The sequence below is a fragment of the Ambystoma mexicanum genome, chromosome 8 (genome assembly GCF_040938575.1).
Source record: "Ambystoma mexicanum isolate Mex_15411 chromosome 8, UKY_AmexF1_1, whole genome shotgun sequence".
NCBI lineage: Eukaryota > Metazoa > Chordata > Amphibia > Caudata > Ambystomatidae > Ambystoma > Ambystoma mexicanum.
The window spans coordinates 785982222-786004462 of record NC_090929.1 but is presented as its reverse complement, the minus strand read 5'-3'; the positions used below and the strand labels follow the sequence as shown (position 1 = coordinate 786004462).

Genomic DNA, 22241 nt, shown 5'->3' with positions numbered 1-22241 from the left:
GTATCTGGTGCTAAGTAGGTCCCACTGAAAACTCCACCTATCCTGAAACCTACTCAATCCGTCTGTCGGCGGAAATATGATGGATTTGCTGGGATTCACCCGTAGCCCTGACAGCTCCCCGAATTGCTGAACGTCGAGCATGATCGGGTCCAGGTTGATGTCGGATGAACAAAACCGTATCATCCGCATATAACGAAATTACTACCTTGTGGGTGTGAAGCTGAATGCCCCCGTGCAAATGCCACTCCCTAACTATTCCAGCCCACGGCTCTATTGCCAGGGCAAATAGCAGAGGAGATAGGGGGCAACCCTGGTGTGTCCCCCTCTCAAAAGGGATTTGTTTGGTTGTCTGCCCGTTCACCCTTATTCTAGCCACTGGTTTCCCATATAGTAGTGACACCAAGGAGATGAAGGACCCTCCCAAGCCCAACCTTCGCAGCACCGTGAACAGGAATGGCCATTCGACGGAATCAAATGCCTTAGTGGCGTCCAGTAAAACTGCTGCCGCCGGGTCATCTCTCGGCAGAGCCGCTATGAGCCCAAACATCCTCTGCAGCCCATCTGACGTCGACCGTCCGGGAATAAATCCCGCCTGATCAGCCCTAACTAAGGTTGGCATCAGTGGCGCTAGTCTTGCCGCTAGGATTTTGGCCAAGATTTTATTTAAGTTAATAAGCGAGATCGGACGATACGAAGAGCAATCCTCCCCGGGTTTCCCAGGCTTCAGCAACATGACCACTACCGCCTCCCGCAACGAGTCCGGCAACCGAAGGGTATATCAAGAGACAGCCTCTTGATATACCCGTAGTAAATATGGTGCCAATTTGTCAATATAACATTTATAAAATTTGGCCGTAAAGCAGTCCGGGCCCGGGGACTCCCCAGCAGCTCCTTAATGGCGCCCACTACTTCTTCCAATGTCAACGGCCTATTCAACCACTCTCGCTGCTCCTCTGAACACCAATATAGCCCCACCTGGTCAAGGCAAGCGTTAATATCCGTCAGACTAGCCTGCGCTTGGGCGGAGTATAGGCGGCTGTAAAACTTTTTGAATTGAGTATTGCCTCATCTTCAAAGTGATCTACCCCCTGCTCGTCTGTGATCACTGCAACTCTGCTCCCCCCCTTTACGCATCCCAATGGCTTTGGCCAACAATCGTCCTGGGGCCTGACCCACGCCTTATCTCCGGGGTGCCGCTCTATCCCACCCATACTCTCCCCACTTCTCCAATCCATCAAATCATACAAATTGTAAAGGCGATGCCTGCCCCGCACAAGTCATCAAGGACTGTGCCTAGTCCCTATAATCACAGCATTCATCAATGCCGCTTTCCATTCTGGCTATGTCCCTGTGGGACCCAAGGAAGCGTGGGTTTGTCCGCTCCTAAAAAAGCCCTCCCTCGACCCCTCCAACCCAGGGAATTACAGGCCTATCACCACCGTCCCATTCCTGCTGAAAATTCTGGATAAAGCAGCCTACCTGCAAATTCAGAAATTCCTAGAAGACAACCTCCTCCTAGGTCTCAGGCAATTGGGATTCAGACCGCGTCATGGGACTGAGACAGCTCTCCTTGACCTCAAAAACCAAATCGATGATCTCAGAGATGCAGGCAAAAGTGCACTTCTCTTGCTGCTGGACTTCTCAGCAGCTTTCGATCTGGTCGACCACAAAACCCTCTGCCAGCACCTCTTGTCAGTAGCCAATTTCTCTGACAGAGCCTGCAAATGGATTGACTCATTCCTTAAGGACCGAGTAATGAAGGTCTTCGCTGACTCCTCCAGCGCCAACCCCAACACCATCAAATGTGGGGTCACACAAGGCTCCTGCACAGCTCCCACCCTCTACAACCTCTTCACGAGGCCTCAGTTCATAATCCTGGATTCCCTGGGCATCCCATACACAAACTATGCTGATGACACCCAGGTACTCGTCCCCCTCTCAGGGGATTACCAGGCTGACCAGAACACCCTCAACTCCATCTACACAACAATCCAATCTTGGATGGCAGAAAACTGGCTATGTCTCAATAGTGAGAAAACCAAACTACTGCTAGTTGGTTCCCCCTCCACCCTGAGCAAATTGGATAACAAATACTCCACCTTCTCCATTGTCAACATCCCCATCACCGTATCACCAAAACACTAGGCGTTTACCTCGAACCAGACCTAACCATGGAGAGGCAGGTCAATACCATAGCCGCCTCATCTGCCTATCACTCTAAACTCCTTAACGCAGTCAGACCATTCCTGTCTCAACAGAATTGTCTCTCCATCGCCAGGGCTATAATTGTCTCCAGGCTTGACTACTGCAATGCACTACTCATTGGCACCTCTGCCAAGAATGTCGCCAAACTCCAAATTGTTCAAAACAACGCGCTTAGAGCCGCCACCGGCCTCGCACGTAAATAACACATTTCGGTACTTGGACAGGTCCACTGGCTCCCAGTCAAGGAGAGGATCACATTCAAAGCCCTGTCTCTGACTCACAAGTGCCTTCACAACCTTGCCCCCCCGCCCCCTAACTTGTCATGCAGAATCATCAAACCCGCCTCTCTGACCTTCCAGATCCCTTTACTCCAACCTCCTAGCTGTCCCTAGAACCCGCAAGGCCCGAGCAGGCGGCTCCAGCTTCCCTGCAGTCGCCCCCCGACTCTGGAACTCCTTACCGCCCCACATCAGATCCATTGAATCCCACTCTGCCTTTCGCAAAGCCATCAAAACTAACCTTTTTGTCTGACTTCAACCTGGACTTTAGGACTATCTGCACCTGCATGTACTCTGTTACGTTGTAAACAGGATCTCTGAACTTTTCTGTAACAAGTAAAACTGGGAGGCTTCTTTGCAACGCTTAATCAAGCCTTCTTAAACTCTGAAATAGCGCCTCCATGCCTGCGGGCTGCCGTGCGCTCTCCAATTTTAAATAAATAAATAATACTTTACCTCCCGCTGGGTTAGGGCGTGAAACTCCTGAAGCTTCTGCCTTATGTCCCCTTGTTGGGCCCTAGATGGAACGGGGGCTGCCTCCTGCAAGATACGCATCTCCTCCTTGTCAGCCAGCTCCCTCTGTATCCCTCTCCCTGCTTCTTTTGCTATGCATTCACCCCTTATAACACACTTGAAGCCTTCCCATAAGGTGCCCACCGAGGAAACCGACCCCTCATTAAGTTCAAAGTATTTGTCTGACGCCCGATATCTCTTCTCTAAAAACGACGTCTGTAAGTTCTTCACTTTTGAATTTCCACTGGGGCCTCGTCTCCACACGCCCTCTCGTGAATAGTCAACAGGACAGGGGAGTGGTCTGAGAGGGTGCAGGCCAGAATCTCCACCCCAAGGTCTTACCCATGAGTTTGTGGGATACCAGAAAGTAGTCCAGCCGTGCGGCTGGATTATGTGGGGCGGAGAAGTATGTAAACTGTTTTCCCAGCGGATTTCTCACCCTCCATACGTCCTGCACTCCCCAGACAGTGAGCATGCCTTGGATCTGGGCAGAGCTTCTGCTGCTCGCGCGTAGGGCATTCCCCACCCGATCCTTGGTCGAGTCAAGCACTGAGTTAAAATCTCCCGCCCATAGGATTACTCCCTCGGGGATAGCTCCCAACTGCTTTTCGACCCAGTCTAAAGATTCCGTAGTGTCGTGATTGGGGCCATAGTAACAGATCAATGTGTAAAACTTCCCCTGGATGACCCCCTGCACCACCAGTGCTCTGCCTTCTTTATCCTTCAGGATGTTAGTCTGTCTAAACCCCACCGAGCTGTGCACCAATATGCATACCTCCCTAGAATATGAAGAGAAATGCCGCTGAAACCCCCAGCTCTTACCAAAGTGAGACTCTGATTCTACCGTAAAATGGGTCTCCTGGAGAAAGGCCACTCCCACCTGGTGTTGCCGCAGATATTGTAGAACTTTCCGGCGCTTAGGTGGGCTGTTAAGGCCTCTGACGTTCCAGGTCATGAACTTAAGTGTCGCCATTATTAAATAGCACAATGTATGTCTTTCATTTGTCTCCTGCCCTCAAAATTATCTGCACCCTCTGTACCGTTGAGTCCCTTCCCCCCTGCCCCTACCAACAACTCACCAACCTGTCGGTGTGGTCCCTTTCCACCCTTTACTCCCCCCCACTCCCCTGCTGAGTACGCCAACCACCCAGCAGTCTACTCCCCCATAGCATACTTGCAACTGGCTTTCGCGCTAGGGGCGACCCCAACCCGCCAGCACACCGTCCTAATAGTGCAGCTCCTGTTCAGGCAGTCCCACGGATGCGGCAGACAACTTCCATGTCCGAACCTCCAAGCGACTTTAGGGCCCTGATCAGGCATTGTTTCCTTGCTGCCCGGAGGTCCCTGGTAACATATCCAGGAAGGATGCGGCCTCTTCCGGGGATTGAAGGAATAGGGACCGACCATTGTGCTCAACCTGGAGCTTGGCTGGGAACAGCATTGCATATTTAATGTTTTTATCACGTAACCGTTTTTTCACATCCAGAAATGTTCTTCTGGTCGCCTGTACTTTATCCGAAAAGTCAGGGAAGAGCTTAATCACTTCCCCCTTATAGGTGACAGTGCCTTTTTCCTGTGCTTTCCGGAGCGCTGTGCCCCTGTCCATATAGTTCAGTAATAGAGCAATCAGCGGTCTAGGCGGTCGGTGCTCCTGGAATCGGCCTCCTTCCACCTGGGATCCTATGCGCCCTCTCCACGACGCACAATGGGGAGAACCCCTCAGGCCCCAGCACCTCCACTAGTATTTTTTCAACCAAAGCTTCCATATCCCTCTGGTCGACCGATTCAGCAAGGCCCACGATTCTTCTATTATTCCTTCTCGACCTCGATTCAAGGTCTTCCTGCTTCTCCTTAAGCTCTTTCAGGGCCTTCTTTACCCCAGACATGTCTCCCGAGACACTGGCCGCCACATCTTCCACTCCGGATAGTCTCCCCTCCGCCTCATCCAGCCTCTCCCCATGCTTGTCTAGACGGACCTAAATATGATCCACCTTACAGGTCGAACTGTCAAGCTTCCCATCCAGTGACTGTATCCCCGATTGTAGCTGTGAGAACATAAATTTAATGTCTTGAAAGGCGGCGTCCGGATCTGCCCCTGAGGTATACGCTGTAGGCGAATCCCCCATCCCCACACTGTTCTTAGTTTGGGCTGACGATTCGAAGTGAAGCTTCGACTGTTGCTTACCCCCTTTACCGGATTTTGACATGCTGCGCGGGTGGAGCGGGCCTCCTAGCGAGTGCCGGCCCGACAATCCCTGTTTATGAATCCTATTATCTGTGGCTTCGCGAGGCGCCCTCCTGCACCGCTCCGATCCGGGGCTCCGCTCCCACAGCATGCGCTAGGTCTTGCGCGCACCGGCAAGTGGGGGGAGATCTCAAAGCCAACAGGGCCCGCCCCTCCACAGCCCAGAACACAGCGACGCCGAGGTCAGGCACTTCAGACGCAAAATCTATGACTGGGTGTCCGCAGTTGGCGAGAAGCGGAGTTGAGCGCAGGATGACTGACCGCTCCGAAGGCTCCCCTCCCCTCCGCATTAAATCAGACCAGTGCGCCAGTGGTCTCCCCTCAGGACCCCCCACCTAATAGTCAAAGGTCGCGAGCAGGTTCAGTAGTCCCCCACACTGCTCTCGAAGCTCACTGCTTATCACTGGCGCCCCACCAGCCCAACCGTGCTTGGTGCAGTCTTCCTTCCTCTCCACTCGTATTCACTTACTTTAATGTGATGGAGCAAATGTAGATGATCCCCCCCCCCCCCCCAGCCACAACGTGGTCAAGAGATTCCGCTCACTCAATTCCTGACCATGCGTTCATCTGCTCTAACACTGCATTTGCTTCCTTACAGCCATTGAGAATCCTGCCAGTGATCGTAGCGTTCTTAAACTTGCATAAATGCCATATGTCTCAACACCGGCTCATTGTCAAAAGTATCCGATATATATTAATCAAGCAGGGAGTCGACTAATCCGTCCATTGTCTAGAGCAGGGTTCCTAAGAACTAAACCCAGTCTGCACGTTAGTGATAGATTAGTAAATATTGCTCCAACAGTGTAATTCAATCACCCATCAGCATAGCTCATTCGTCTCCGCCGTCTTGAACTACACTCTTCCTTCAGTCTGCTTTAAGTTCAGCCAACACAGCACTCGGAAAGACACAGGAGCAGACAGCAGCCCCTGCTCCAATGCAGAGCCTCGGCAGTAAGTGGACACCCCCTCCAGCAACAGGAGACCGGAGCTCGCCGCCTCAGGCAAATGGAGGAAAGGGCAGCCCGCGTCCCTAGCAAACTGCATTCACTATCTCCCTGTTTGCTCTCCGGTGAACACGGAGGGCTCCCCGCAGCACGGATCACCTCCTCAGACCCGATGCTTGCCTTGCCTCCTTCACCTCCAGGAGAGTCCAGGCCCAACGAAGAGCACGTCCCTGCCCGCGGCCCCTCTCTGGCCACGGGCAAACGAAGACTGTATCCACCGCGGGTGAAGGGGAGCCCCCGCAGCGCCGGCTCCGTCCCGCCGGCGGGTCCTCCAGCGACCGCCCTGTCAGCCACGCAGCACCACCACGCTGCTCTGCCGGTCTGCTCCTCCACCAGACAGGCGCCCCTCCACCCGGAGACGCCGCAAGACCAGGAGCTGCCCTGCCCCCGGCCAGGCCACGCGCATCCACCACGGCCAGCGCTCCGCTTTTCACCCCTCCTCCACACCACTTGGACTTCGGCCCTGGGCATACACCGCAATTATGGCACAACCTCAAGTTAAACTCGATTCTATGGGGGGCCCAATGCAATACGCCTCCGTTTCCTGCCGCCAGTACTCAGGTTTGGAGCCGCAATCTTCCGGATATCTTGTCGGATCTAGTTGGGCGCTGGAGAGCTTCACGGACCTACGGCCATCTTGGTCTGGCGCTCTAGCGCCCCCCTTGCAAGGTTTATACTTGTTTCAGTGTTGGTGTAACTAGATGGTCCTTGAAACTGAATAACTATGTAGGTTATGACCAATAGGGTCTGCTGCCCTTGAATTACTTGATGTGTTTTAAGTCCAACCTAACTTTACTCGCTGTGAAATAGTTGGTCCTTTTAAATGTGTATCTTTAGGTTTTACTCACCTTGAACTGCATATTGCTATTCTTAATAAGGTTATACTTGGCTTGCATACCATAGTATTTTTGGTTTTTGTAATTGTTTGACTTATGAAATAGTGCTTACCTTTCCAAAGATGAATCTTTACCTACATGTATATAAAATAAACCATTATTTTTACAATGCATAAGTGAATCAATGTTTCTTTGGACCCATATGTATGCTACAATTTGTTTGTACCGATCTGCAGCCCTCTCCCTCCTATGATAAAACTGCCTGCTCTGTCAACGCTACCATGCATCTCAGATGGTACTGCCTTATACTAAGAGCTGGAGATTTTGTACTGCCTCTGGTATATTTTTACAAAGTCTGGATTGGACTTTAGAAGAACAGTACTAACATAGGTGTATCTGTTTGAACCTGCATGAATGCTCAATACATGTAAACAAATCGAAATGTAATCATTGTTAGGACTATTGTTTTTTCACCTTCTAATATGTTAAAAGTGGCACTGAGTAAATGATTTTTGTCATGGGCTAACTTTCTTCTTATTCTGTCAAGCATTTGGCCATTGCATGTCATTGGTCACAGAGAGCTGCTGTGATTGGTGATGTTATTCAAGTCTACAGTGGAAGCCATGGGAGGACCATAGTGTTTTGTGAGACTAAAAAGGAAGTCAGTGAATTGACAATGAATACTTCAATTAAACAGGTATGCATCTTAAGTGTCTGAAAACAATGTTTGAGATTTGTGTGAAATGTACCCCTACCTTCTGTGCCCTTTCCTCCCAAGCCTGATGCAGTGGCATATTTTTAAATATTAACATGCAAGGCTTTTTACCTGTCTGACTGTAGACAAGCCCAGCATAAATCTTCCTTCATGCATGAGCTTTTCTCCAGCATGGGGTCTGGCATGGATTCACATGCTCATGAATATTCCCCGTCGTCAGGCTGGGAATCCTCGGTAAAGAAAAATCCGTATCAGTTTCGTTTCTGATTTGTCTTTCGTAGTAGTAACCAATCACTGATCTCTGCGTCATACTGACCACAGCCAATGACTGCCCTCTCCCTAAGTCCCACCTCTGGCAGCCATCTTCAGATTTTTACCGCACGTTCAAGTGTTGGGAGTCCTCGTGCTTAGCTCTCGAGCTTTTACTGCGTGTTTCGCGCTTTTTCAGGAGAATTTTCACATTTTTTTGGTTAATCGAGCCTCAAGCGCCACCGTGTTAACGGCTACCCGTTGCGGGATTTTCCTACGCCCCTCGAGGGTGAAGATTTCGTCGAATCAACTTCTTGGAGGATTCCAGAAGATTTGCGGCCTACTTCGAGATGGCCCAGGACGCGAGTTCGTCACCCGGACCCAAGCTGTTTCGCAGCTGCCCTGGATGCGGGCTGCAGAATGTGTTTAAGGAGGATGAACATTCGCGATGCCTCTACTGTCTTCTTGGGGACAAGACTCATGTAGAGAAGGACTGCCAGTTTTGCAAGAACTTGTCGGAGTGGACCATGAGGGACCGTCGATCCCGTCTCGCCAGCTGGTTGGAGAAGGGCTCAACGGGTGAGAAGAAGAAAGGGTCTGAGCGGGCTCGGCCCCCCAGGCCAAGCGCCGCGAGTCCGCTGGCTTCGGGAGTGCCGAAAGGTCGGGCTCTTTGGTCGCCAGGCAGGGCGCGCCTTCCCCAGCACTGTCAACCACGAGCCAGCGCTCTGGTTCGGGGAAGAGGAAGTCCGAGACCCCGGGTAAGCTTCGGGAGAAGCCCCGTCCGATCTCGGAAGAGGGGGAGCGAGGCGTCGCCCCTCCCCCTAAGGAGAAGGCCCGGGACGCACCTAAGGTGGTGAAGGCCCCTACCCAGCAGGCAAAGGCCTCTATCGAGGCGATCGCGGCGACTGGCCAAGCCGGCAGAGATCCCGCCAGCGGAGACTGCCTCCGGGACTAGAGTTTCCCTGCCACCAAGGAGGGAATCCTCTTTTCAGCCCATCGTCATGGCCACCATGATGGAAGAAGCGAGGGGGGGCACGGTAGCCTCCTCGAGCTCGGAGTCAGCCTCGGCGGAGGAACTGACCGAGGCCGTGAGGAATCTCGAAGTCCAATTCGAGAAGGTTCGATCCCATAAGGAAGATCCTCGGGAGATAACCGAGGAAGACGATGATGGCGAGGAAGAGCAGCCTTCCCTTGCGGCGCAGCCGGAACCTAGGCCTCAGGATAGCTCGGCGGCCATTTTGTCTGCGATCCAGTCCTTCTGCTCTGAGATAAGGACGAGATTACCACGGCCCAGGCCGGAGGACCCGCAACCTGGCCCGTCGGGAAGTCCTCAGAACAAACTACAGAGGACCCAACCTTCTCCTCCACTCGCCCCCGTAAGGCCTACAGTTCCCTCCTCATCCTCCCACGAGTCGGGAGATGACGGTGCGATGGGCTCGATGATGGGTTCTGAGGGCGACTACGACGTAACGGGTTTCCCGTCTCCCGTCGCACGGGCTTCGCCGCCAGACGAGATTGGCTCATTCCACGCCATGATCGCCAGGGCGTCCGAATTGTTCCAGCTCTGCCCGGAGAAGCAGAAAAAGGAAGGTTTCCTCGATCAGCCCCAGGAGGCCAAGAGGAAAACTGTCATTGCGGTGCCTCTAATCGATGACATCTGGGAGGAGGGCCTGTTGGTTCTCAAGAACCCCTCCACGGCACCAGCCAAACGGGCCCGGTACGAGAAGAAGTACCGGGTTCCCGACACGGCTCCCCTGTGCCTCAGGGCCCAGCCAACGCCAGAGTCGGTCGTCTCGGCGGCGGCGAAGAAGAAAGCGGCGGGGTCAGGAGCCTCGACGTCGAATTCCCCGCCAGACAGCGAGGGAAAGAAGTTGGACGCCATGGGGCGGCGGGTCATTTCGTCGGCGGCGACGACGACGATCAAAGCGGCCAACGCCCTGGCGATCGTGGCCCGTTACGACAGGGAGATCTGGTTTAAGCTGGCCCCCATATTGGACTTCCTGCCGGATGACAAGAGGTCCGAGGCCCTGGAAATACTTCAAGTAGGCGAGGTGGCGTCGGACCACGCCATAACTGTGGCAACCGATATTGCCGATACCGTGTTCCGCCAGCTGGGCAACAGTGTTTGCCTACAACAACAGGGTTGGCTCCGGGCGACCGGCTTCCGTCAGGACGTCCAGAACAGGGTGTTGGACATGCCTTTCGACGGCAGCAACTTGTTCGGGAAGGCGGTGGATGAATCCCTCCAAGCCATAAAGACGGAGACGGCCCGCGCCCTAGGAGCCCTTCAGCAACGACGGCCCTTTCGGAGCTCCGGAGGCAGACTGGGTGCCTCCAAGGGATCCAGCGGTGGCTCGTTGTCCTACCGCCAAGCGGCACGCTCCTCGTCTCAGGAGGCCTACAGGGGTCACGGCATGCAGGGAGCGCCTCGCCGCCGGCGGCAAGGCAGGACTGAACCGGCCGTGGCCTCGGGCCCCCACCGAAGCACCCCGGTAGGAGGCCGGCCGGCTGACGAAGTTCGTCGGCGTGTGGAAGTCCATCTCTACCGACCGTTGGGTGCTGGATACCTTGGCAAGAGGACACTATCGAATTCCTGAAGAAGTGCCCTCACGTTCCACCTGTGGCCAGGAAGGAAAATCACGTCCCGCAACTGCTGTTGGAAGTACGGGCGATGCTCAGGAAAGGCGCCATCGAGCATGTCCCGAAGAGGCTCCGGGGTGTACTCAAGGCACTTCCTCGTCAGGAAGAAGACGGGCGGCTGGCGCCCCATCCTGGACCTTCGTCTTTTGAACAAATGCATCAGGTCACAAAAGTTCAGGATGGTCACCCTCCAGCACATGCTGGGACAGCTGGAGGAAGGCGACTTTCTATCGTCGCTGGACCTCGAGGATGCATACTTCCACGTTCCCAGCCTCAAAAGTCACCGAAAGTTCCTCGGGTTCGTCGTCCAGGGACGCCACTACCAATTCAGAGCACTGCCGTTCGGATTGAAGTCGGCCCCCAGGGTCTTTACCAAGTGCATAGCACCTGTGGCGGCGTGGCTGTGCCTGCACTGGATTCACGTCTACCCCTACCTGGACGACTGGCTCATCCGCTCAAGGACGAGGGAACTCGCCGTCGAACACACTGCGAGGACCGTCCAGCTACTCACAGACCTGGGATTCGCCATAAATTACCCAAAGTCCCACCTGGTGCCGTCGCAGGTGGCCCCGTTTCTGGGAGCGAAGCTCGATACAGTGAGGCGCCTGGCGGCACCGTCGGAAGAACGGACGAAGACCATTCTAGGCAAAGTGCAGCGTCTGCTAGCCACGGACGTGGCCAGGGTGAGGTCCATCAAGTTCCTCCTGGGGATGATGTCCTCTTGCATCTACCTGGTGCGCCTCTGCAGACTACGGATGCGCCCTCTTCAAGATTTTCTCGACGGCCTTTGGATGCAGGCGACGGGTACCTTCGAAGACAGGGTCCCCCTCAACGAGGTGTTCCGGCGGGCGATTCAGTGGTGGGGCGTTCGAGCGCACCTCACGGCGGGCAAGGACTTTCAGACGCAGGCGTACCATGAGACGGTGACGACGGACGCCTCCCTGGAAGGCTGGGGCGCCCACACTGGAGATCTCCACGCAAGAGGCCTCTGGCTCCCGGAGGAGAGGCTCCTGCACATCAACGTCCTGGAACTCCGAGCCGTATTCTGGGCTCTCAAATCGTTCCCCCCCGCCGCTCACGGGCAAGGTGGTGCGGATCTTCACGGACAACACCACGACAATGCTTTACATACGGAAGCAGGGAGGCACCAGATCCCCAGCCCTATCCAAGGAGGCACAGGATCTGTGGCACTGGGCGGTCGCCCAGGGGATGTTCCTGGTTCCCTTCCACCTGGCAGGAGAAAAACACCATCGCCGACTCGCTCAGCAGGGAGCTGCGCGCGTGTCACGAGTGGGAACTGCGCCAGGATCAGGTGGATCAACTCTTCCGACGATGGGGCAAACCTCAAATCGACCTGTTCGCAACAGCGACAAACTCGAAGTGCAAGAGGTTCGCCAGCAGGTTTCCCCAGCCGAGAAGCATGGGCGATGCGTTCTCTTTCCCCTGGGACGGCCTATACCTGTATGCGTTCCCTCCGTTGCCGCTTCGACTCATCAACCAGCTCAAGAGGTCCCGGTGCAGGATGATCCTCGTCGCACCGGCGTGGCCGAGGCAGATCTGGTTCCCGGACCTTCTGGGCTTGTCAACGTCCCCTCCCATCAAGCTGTCGGCGGACGCGGACCTTCTCTCCTGAGAAGGAGGCGCCATCTTCCACCACGACCCGGTGTCGCTGAACCTGCAGGCTTGGCTCCTGCAGCGCTAGAGTTTGGAGGCTACGATATACCGGCCGATTGCAGAGAGGTTCTTGCAAAGGCCAGGGCGTCCTCGACTCTCAAATGCTACGGTCATAAGTGGAAGAGGTTCTCTATCTGGTGCCGAGCACAGAAGATCAACCCCCTACGGATTACTGCCCCTCAAGTGCTGCTGTACCTGTTATCGCTGGCAAAGGCTGGGCCAGCCCATGCCTCCATTAAGATGCATCTGGCGGCGATCTCCAGATATACCAGAACCACAGGACGGACGTCCCTGTGGTCCCATCGACTGGTAAGAGTTTATGAAAGGACTGTTCCGGTCGTTCCCGTCGGTGAAGGCCCCGGCGTGGGAACTTAATGTGGTGCTGACCAAGCTCATGGGGCCCCCATTCGAGCCGATGCACTCGGCACCGATGAAGTTTGTGTCGTGGAAGACTGCATTCCTGGTGGCCATTACCTCCGCACGACGAGTGGGAGAGATCCAGGCCCTATCCTGCAAAGCACCGTACTTGACTTTCCATGCCTCGAAGGTGGTGCTTAGGACGCACCCCTCCTTTATGCCCAAGGTGCCATCGGACTTCCATCTTAACGAGCCCCTGGTGTTACCTGTTTTCTTCCCGTCTCCTTTGTCGATGGACGAGAGGACTTTGCACTCGCTGGATGTGGCTAGAGCGCTGAAGTTCTACGTGGACCGCACGAAAAGTTTCCAGAGGACATCACAGGTATTCGTGAACTTTGGACCTGTGAATCAAGGGAAGGCTCTCTCGAAGTCTTCTATTTCCAGATGGCTCTCCGGCTGCATCATGCACTGCCACCGATTGGCTAACCGACTGCTGCCAGGCCGTCCGAGAGCCCATTCGACCAGAGCGATCGCTGCTACTACGGCGTTCTTATCTGGTGTGCCCCTGCTGGACATCTGCAGGGCTGCTACGTGAAGGTCGACGCACACCTTCACGAGATTCTACTGCGTCGATCGGGATTCCAAGGAGGAGTCCAGGGTCGGCCAAGCAGTGCTGCACAACCTGTTCGCTTAAGGTGAGCCTGGTGAGGAGGTAAAAGATGCTTAATGTTGAGTTGTTGTATTGCTTAATGTTGAGACTTTTGCCACCTCCCGTGGTTGTGCATGTGTGTACTGCTATTTATTCTTCTATTCATGAGCATGTGATTCCATGCCAGACCCCATGCTGGAGAAGGAACAAGTTACTTACCTGTAACTGTTGTTCTCCAGCATGGGTCTGGCATGGATTCACATGCGAACCCTCCCGCCTACCCCTCTGCGGCTCTTCACTTGGTCATACTGCCACTTCACGTGCTACCAAATCTGAAGATGGCTGCCAGAGGCGGCGCTTAGGGAGAGGGCAGTCATTGGCTGTGGTCAGTATGACGCAGAGATCAGTGATTGGTTACTACTACGAAAGACAGATCAGAAACGAAACTGATAATGATTTTTTTCTTTACCGAGGATTCCCAGCCTGACGACGGGGAATATTCATGAGCATGTGAATCCATGCCAGACCCATGCTGGAGAACAACAGTTACAGGTAAGTAACTTGTTCCTTCCCAACCCTCTAATCCTTTTCCCTGCAAGGTTCTGGGCAGGAGCATTAGAGCAGCTGCTCATTTCCTAATCTGTAAGAATATTCTCTCTTCCTTTCTCCCTCACGTCTCTACCACGGGTGTCGGGGCTCTGATTATGATTAAGCTGTGAGCAGACTTCGCTGAGGCGGATCGCTCATGTGGCCTGCAATGCTTGCAGTCTAATCACTTGTAATAAGGCGTTTTTTGTACTACTTCCTTTTAGGGGGATATACAACTGTTGGAATGTTCCCAAAGGCCACTGGCAAGTAGACTTTACAAAACTACCCTAATGGTTTTTAGATCCCCAATTTAGTATCAGTCTGTACTACTCATGGAACCTTGATATAATGGCAGTGCTGTCAGGCTTATAATAGGAAGATGTGAGCTTAGGTAAGTACACTGAACCTAGTTAGTAATGTACATCTAGATGTATTATATTTGCACAAGATATGCTTTAAGATTATTGGTAGAATTAAACAAAACATTTAGGAATACTTTTCAAAGGCCACTGCTTGGTGTGTAGTTGCTTGCACTTAAAATTGTTAGTTTGACAGTTGTACCGTGTTATCAGTACTAACGTGCACTTGCGAAACTTAAGAAAAATGCTGTAGGTACATTTACTTGAAAAACAAACATAAGATATTGACTTTTAGGAAGGAAAATATTTGGTGTGTGTAATATCAGGACTTGAGGTCAGAGTCCAGTTCTTTGCACAGTAAGGCTTTTAAGGTCCAAAATGCAACCCTAGGTAAAGGCAGGTCGGAGAAGTCTGTCTTGTCAAGCAGCAGAACACCCTTGTAGCTATTTTCTAGTCTCTAAGATGCAAGAGGATACAACCAACGTTGGAGACCCTGTTTAAGGGCTTGATAAAGGGACACAAGCAGCGGCTTGGGTCAGAGGGGGTTGCCCTGGACACCTACGTGCCCTCCAATGCTCTGGAGCTTTTTGGGGGGGTTAAGGTAAGCAATACCATTTTCGAGGGGATTGGGTCCTCCGACGTATTCCATATCTATGACAGTAATCCCCACAGCTGTGATGCTTCGGAAAATCTTCCTGTGTCGATACGCCGTCCTCGAGGGCCTTCGTCGAGCCGACGTCACCGACGTTAGAAGTAGGACGCACGACGCAATAGCCTCAGTTCTGTTTTTTCCGTGAACGTGTTGGCTTCGCAGATCTCGGCGCACCTCGATTCCACTGAATCCTGTTCTTTCGGTTCTTCAAACCTGTTGCTTCATTGCTATCGAATGTCTTCGGCTTCTTCCACCACGCAGTCCAGGTTTAAGAAGTGTCGGGTATGCGGGTCCAAGATGTCCCTGACACATACGCATGACGCTTGCCTCGGAGAGGATCATGATACGGACGACTGTCGCCTCCCAATTGCTCACTTTGAAGGCCTTACGGGAGCTTAAGAAGCTGTCGCTCGGTAAGGTGGCCAAGCCCCGGAAGTCGCGTTCCACTGGCCTTTCGACAGACGATTCAAGGGGCGACTCCCCGCATCGTTGTCGTAAGTCCGAGGGTTCTCGGTCTGGGAGTCGCTCCCGCCATTCCTCTGCCTCTTCGAGGCACTCCAGGAAGTGCCATCACAGGTCGCCTTCCCCGTCCTCTTCCGAGGACTCCGTCCGTCGGCGGGTAGCTTGTCCCAACAAGCATTCCACTCCTGAGGAATGGGATTCGTTCCAAAAGCAGATGTTGGCTATTTTTCAATCGCAGGGCTCCGGTCCGGCTGTGCCGTCTGAGGACGGCGGTCGAGGCCGCGCTAGACACACTGCTCGTCCGCCTTCGGGCTTGAGCAGTCGTTGCGACCACCGGGCACCTTCGAGGTCCCACTTGGACAAGGATGGTCGCTCTAGGCATGCCCGTTCCAGGTCCTGGTCCTCGACGCCATTGAGACTGCAAGACTCTGAAGTCTTCGAAGAAGACATTGACGCCGGCGGCACCGAGGTCGTCGACGGACTCTCTCGAGGCCCTGCCTCTGAGCAAGTTGTCGACGTCATCAGCGCCCAGGCTCTCGAGACACGCTCGGGGCTCCGCCCTCTAGGCCTGTGTCGACCCCATCGAAGCTGTTGGCGCCGCGCTCTGTCGACGCCCATTCCATCGACGCCTTTCGAGGCAGCCTTGTTGGAGGTACCCCGTGGCACGGTGTCACCCCCTAGAAAGGCGATGGTTAAAGCTAAACATGTCTTTGTGCCTTTTTCTGTACCCTCTTTCCAGCCTCTGGATTATATTTCTTAGGTGGATGAGGGGTCTGAGGAAGGTGAGGTTCCTGCATTGGTTCTAGATGACATTGTTTCTGGTCAGTCAACTTGAGGACCTGCGTCAGTCACTGCACGACGCCAGTGGTCTTGACACCTCTCCGGAGGTGGAGTTTGGCATGCCGAATCTTCATATCGGCGCCTCATGTCGAGGGTCACTGAATACTATGGTTGGTCTGCCCCCCCTCCCCCCTCCCCCCCCCCCCCCCCCCCCCAAAGGATTTTCAGCAGGATGACCTGACTGATATCTTGGACCAAGGTCCTCCAACTGACCCGGTGCTGCCATTCCATATGGCCTTGCAGAGAAGGGCGGCTGCGGCTTGGACTTCCCCGGAGAGTCTCCCGGCAGTGAGCAAGTCCTTGCCGAAGAAATATCGCCCAGCCAGTGGCAACCCCTGCTACTTGACATCGCACCCTACTCCAGACAGTTTGGTGGTGCAGGCCGCTACGGCCCCCGCAAAGCAGGCGTCGTATCCTACCATCCCTCCTGATAGGGACGACAAACGTTTTGAAAGATCGGAGTATGAAAATGTGAAGCTAGCTCTGATAGATTTGGGAAAACTCCTTCCCTGTACCTTAAGAGGTTTAGGACCCTCAAAAAGACTGATGGTACCCATTGGGCTCTCTGGGTGTGTGAATGTTTGACAAACCTAGATGGTTGGGTTAAGTCTTAAAGAGTGAATTCTTTTGAAGGAATGAGATCTGTTTTGTTGGAATCTATTTTTGATGCCTAATCTCCTGAGATGAGTCAGCATTTGGCTGAGACTGAAGAGATTGATCCCAAGAAGCTAGCAAAAGCTGCTGATTTGTGGGTTGCCAACAGGGATACTCACAAGGATTCTGGGGCCCTCATAAAAAGGATGAGGGGAAGCAGCAAAAGAAAGATGACATAGGAAATTCTAAAACCTTCAATCCAAGAGGGCCACAAACAGAAAAAGGGTAAGCCACATGGGAAACCAGGTCAGTCTAGTGAAACCTCTGGTGCTAAACCAGAGGGAGGTCAGCAGAAGCCCCCATTTGTCAAAACATTTGGAAAATGTTATGCTTGTGGGTCAACTGACCATGTGAAAGGGGATCCCAGATGCAAGGGGAAACCTTCAGGGGTACACACTGCCGCCTTAGCCTTCATCCCTGAGGGAGAAGGACATATGGCAAGTGGAAACTTTCAACTATTGGCTGAAGACCCCATTGGAGTCTCTGCCAGTGTGTGTGTCCCTGGGTCTGTGGGAACAGCACAATTTACATGCCTATAATTGTATACCAGATGAGACAAAAGAATACTACAAGGACAGTGTACTTGTAAATGGACAGGAGACCCCTGCCATTAGAGACACTGGGGCCAGCATTACAGTGGGGGATGAAACCTTTTTCAAACCTGAGGATGTTGCTAAGGCACCGAAAGGCCTCACTAAGCTTGCTGGAGGCCCTGTCCAACCACTTCCAAGACTACCAGCTCTCATCCAGTGCAACAGTATGACTGTAAGAATACCTGTCAGTATACAGCGTGAGGTGCCTGGGAGAGTACTGTTGGGGAATGACTTAAAAACTGAGTTGTATCAAGCACCCCCAGGCCTCCCAGCAAAAGGAAACGGGAACAGACCAGGAAGTCCAGAGAGCTCACCCTCAATCACACTCGAGATTTTTGTAGGGGAACCTATAACACCAGTCCACAGGAAACGCCAACTTCTATTTCCAAGAAGGAGACAAAGGGGACACCCAAGGTCTCAGGAAACGGGAAAGATAGCACTCCTGTGCATCAAACCAGGACATCCCCGAGAGGACAGTCCAAAGTCACACCTGTGACTACTCCACCAGCTGAGGCTGAGTGTGAGAACCAACCAGGAGAGGTTGAATCAGCTGCTGAAGATTCAGAGCTGGAAGACCTTGCCCCTGTCGGAGATCTGGATCCTAAAGACCATCCTGAACGGCAGTCTTTACTGGCAGAAGGTGGCCCCTGTAGGGCAGACTTCAGAAGAGGTCAGAGTGTACTACTCTTGAAGGACTTTGCCAACAGGCAGCTTCCCAGCTGGATGGGCAAGAGCCAGGGAAGCACAGGTTGTACTGGGAGGATAGCCTCTTCTACAGTGAACCAACCAAGTCTATCCCAGGGGACTACAGAAGACTTGTAGTGCCTCTAGAAATAAGACAACCGTTTCTACAGTTGGCCCATGAGATTCCTTTGGCTGGTCACTTAAGCTTTAAGAAGACCAAGAAAGGATTTCTCTTTATTTCTACTGGCCTAAGTTTGGGTCTGATGTAGATACATTCTGTATAAGCTGTCACACTTGTCAGACCTCTGGCAAGAGTGGAGCCAAGAATGTGCCACCATTGGTGCCTCTCCCAGTGGTTGGTGTTCCTTTCGAGAGGGTAGGAATCGACATTGTTGGTCCATTAGATCCTCCAACATCTTCAGGCAACCGATTTATATTGGTTGTAGTAGACCATGCTACTAGATATCCTGGAGCCATACCTATGAGGATTGTTACTGCTCAGGCAGTTGCTAAGGCCCTACTTGGTATTTTTACCAGGGTATGTTTTCCTAAGAAAGTAATCTGACAGGGGATCTAACTTTGACCCACTACATGCAGGCCATGTGGAAAACCGGTGGAGTGACTTAAAAGTTCTCAAATGCCTACCATCTCCAGACAAATGGTTTGGTAGAGAGGTTTAATAGAACTATGAAGAGCGTGATAGGTGCTTTAGAGGAACCCCTTAGAAGAAAGTGGGACCTTCTACTGCCATGCCTTCTCTTTGCTTATAGAGAAGTCTGTCAGGAGGGAGTTGTATTTAGTCCCTTTGAGCTCCTCTATGGTCATCCAGTTGGGTCCCTTGGCCCTAATTAAGGAGGGGTTGGAGAGTGCTCCTTCCCCCAAGCCAGTGAGAGCCACAGACTGTTAGGTCTCTGAAGGCGAATGACACACATGACAGAAGCTTCTGATCACTTGAGCAGTTCAGGCTCTGGTGAAGTATTGGCATGACCAGAAGGCCAACATGGTTGAGTTTACTCCAGACCTGCTAGTTCTAGTACCTACAAGGCAGATGGCCTTACAGGACAAATGGATTGGACCCTTCAAGGTTGTGGGAAAACTTGGAGAGTCAATTGTTTGATGGACTTGGGCAATCCTAAGGAGGCCTCAAGGGTCGTTCACACCAACCGTCTAAAAGCTTATGTCTCTAGACCAGAACTGGGAGCTTTGCTTTTACACTCTGCTCAGGAGGAGAGTGTACCTCTACCTGACCGCCTCAGGGGACAACCTTTAGATGGGAAGATAGGAGTTAATCTCTCTTCTAATCTAACACTGGAACAGGAGTGCGAATCTCTGTTAAATCAGTTTGCCTCTGTTTTCACTGTCACCAGGCTTGACCCCTTGGGGCCAGCGTGAGATTCTCACTGGTGACTGTTTAGCTGTTTAAAGCAGAGGTTACAGGATTTCAGACCATCTAAGAACCCACATAAAGGAAGAGGTCAACGAGATGCTTGATCTCGCGGTAATAGAGCCATCTACAAGTCCTTGGTCTAGTCCAGTTGTAATAGTACCAAAGGTAGGATCCAAGGAGTTGAGATTGTGTGGACTATAGAGCCTTATATGCAGTCACCACGACTGATGCCCATCCTTTACCTAGGACAGACGAGCTGGTGGACAAACTTGGTTCAGCCAAGTACCTCAATACATTTGACCTAACAGCAGGCTATTGGCAAATAGCTGTTACAGACCATGCAAAGGAGAAACTGCATTTTCAACTCCTGGAGGCTTTTACCAGTTTAAGGTAATGCCTTTTGGATTAAAGACCGTACCTGCTACATTCCAAAGGATGGTCAATCATGTTCTGAATGGGATGCAGGACTTCTGCTTAGCATACTTGGATGACATTGCAGTGTTCAGCCCTACTTGGAAAGAGCATATTGATCACTTAGGATATGTATTGCAGGCTCTTGCGCAGGCCCATCTGAGTAAATTTCAAATTGGTCAGAGCAAAGTGGTCTACCTTGGCATGAGATAGGATGTGGTGAAATAAGGCCATAGCCTTGCATAATACAAGCTGTACAAGAATGGGCCACCCCTACTACTCAAACCCAAGTGAGAACCTTCCTAGGTCTTACTGGTTATTATAGGAACTTCATAAAGAACTATGGGACCATAGCTTGTCCCTTAAATGTGGTCTCCTCACCCAAATACCCCAAGAAGTTCAGATGGAGGAGCGCACTAAGGCATTCCTTTGTTAAGCTAATCAGTTAGTTTTTTTTTTTTTACTGTTTCTAGATTAATGTTTACACTATTCAGAAAAGTATATTGTCCAGTTGATGTAGTAAGTAATTTCTTGCTAAGCGTCACGGTATAACTGACAGGGTCTACTGACCTTGTAGTATTGTAAAGTAATCAAAGTAACGTGTAGTTTTACTCCCCAAGAATAGGTGTGCCCTATACTAAATGTGTATACTAAGGTCCGACTTGACCTATAAAAATGGTTACTTTTCTAAATGAGGGCTATGATTTGGTCTGTGTACTTTAAAGCATAATGTTGTGTTTTTCTATAATGTGTTTATACTATCTGTGATAGTACCCATTTCCCCCGAGAATTATCTGTGCCTACTTGTAGTTAAACTATTTATCTTTACAAAACGTAGTGTTTCTTTGGACCATTGGTATTATAATTTTTTGGTACTGATTCTACAGCCCTCTCAACCCCCCCCCCCCCCGACCTCCCCCCCTAGGATAAGCCTGGCTGCTTGGTCTACGCTACCCTGAACTCTGGTGGTACAGCCTTATACTAAGAGTGCAGTCTTGTACTGTCTCAGTTGAATGGTTTTACGAAGTCCTTGTTGGACTTGAGCAGCCACTTTTCCATGCCTGCTAGCTCTACCAATCCATAGCTCATTACTTTGAAATTGAAAAGGTTTTCAGATATCTGGTATCACAACTGCTAATCTTGTTGCAATGTCCTTGGCTGGTTCTGGAACCCTTCAATATTTAGCTGCTCTTAAACTGCTTTATTGCAAGGCTCCTCTTCATGGATATCTTCAGTAATCTTACCTGAACTACTAATCAAAATAATTGTTGGATCTGTAATAAAGGTGAGCATTTCCATGATTCAATTGGTTTTCATGGCAATGTCTTAATATCATGTCAGTATCTTAAGTATAATTGAAGTCTGCATAAAGAAGAAACTTGCTGTGCTACATTAGTATAACCCTTCTATTTTTTTTCTTGTCATAAAGGATACCCAATCGTTACATGGTGATATTCCACAGAAGCAAAGGGAAATTACATTAAAAGGTTTTCGAAATGGTTCCTTTGAAGTTCTGGTGGCAACAAACGTTGCTGCTCGTGGTTTAGATATCCCAGAGGTTGATCTTGTAATACAGTGCTCACCACCACAGGTATGCCTTTTACTTCTTTCTTTGGAATAAATCATTTTAGTTTATTATATGGCTGGCCATTTGGCTTCCACATGTTTATTAGAATGCTCATCAGCACTCCGTGGTAGGGAATCATGGGAGTATGTACAACACCTCTGGAGAGATGAAGGTTGCAGACCCCTGATCTGAGACTAACACCAAAGTGGAAAGTACTAATAAGTAATAAGGGGTGTGATGTAGTATGGGTGAGTGTGAACAGGAACTTGTTGACCAAGTTCACAAAAGGTTTATTACTGGAAACCCGAAGGTATTGTATTTGGTTATTTATAGCGCTCTTTTCCCATTTGTAGGGGCCTCGATGCGCTTTGTAGTTGGAACGCCCTCAGTGACCGTAGTCAATGTGTTGGAGGTTCTGGAAGTTTTTGTTTAGACGATGCATGTTTTTTTTTCGCCGGACTAGGACTTAGTGGGCTGGCTAGGCTCGCCTAAGCAGCCCAAAAAGGTACGGCATCTGGGTGGTTGCTGTTGGTGGTTTGTGATAGAGGGCTATTGTTGAGTCTGTGTGGTCAGCTATACAGAGTTCCTTTCAGTTGGTAGTCGCTGTATGCTAGTGGCAAAGGTTTTGAGGTACGTCTGGTGTTTGTCTGGATGACTATATGTGATGCTAGACCGGAAG

The 22241-nt window shown here is 51.6% G+C and overlaps 1 protein-coding gene across 4 annotated transcripts in view; it reads left to right on the top strand.

Annotated features, from left to right (window-relative positions):
• The window catches only part of DDX21 (DExD-box helicase 21), a 790459-nt gene that overhangs the window by 362105 nt on the left and 406113 nt on the right, over positions 1–22241 (top strand). For 2 of the 4 annotated variants that reach the window (XM_069610614.1, XM_069610616.1), the window contains 2 exons: positions 7629–7778; positions 21425–21586. In XM_069610614.1, coding sequence (XP_069466715.1) covers positions 7629–7778; positions 21425–21586 — 312 coding nt within the window. The remainder of the gene's footprint in view (positions 1–7628; positions 7779–21424; positions 21587–22241) is intronic. The other 2 variants (XM_069610615.1, XM_069610617.1) reach the window with 1 other exon arrangement.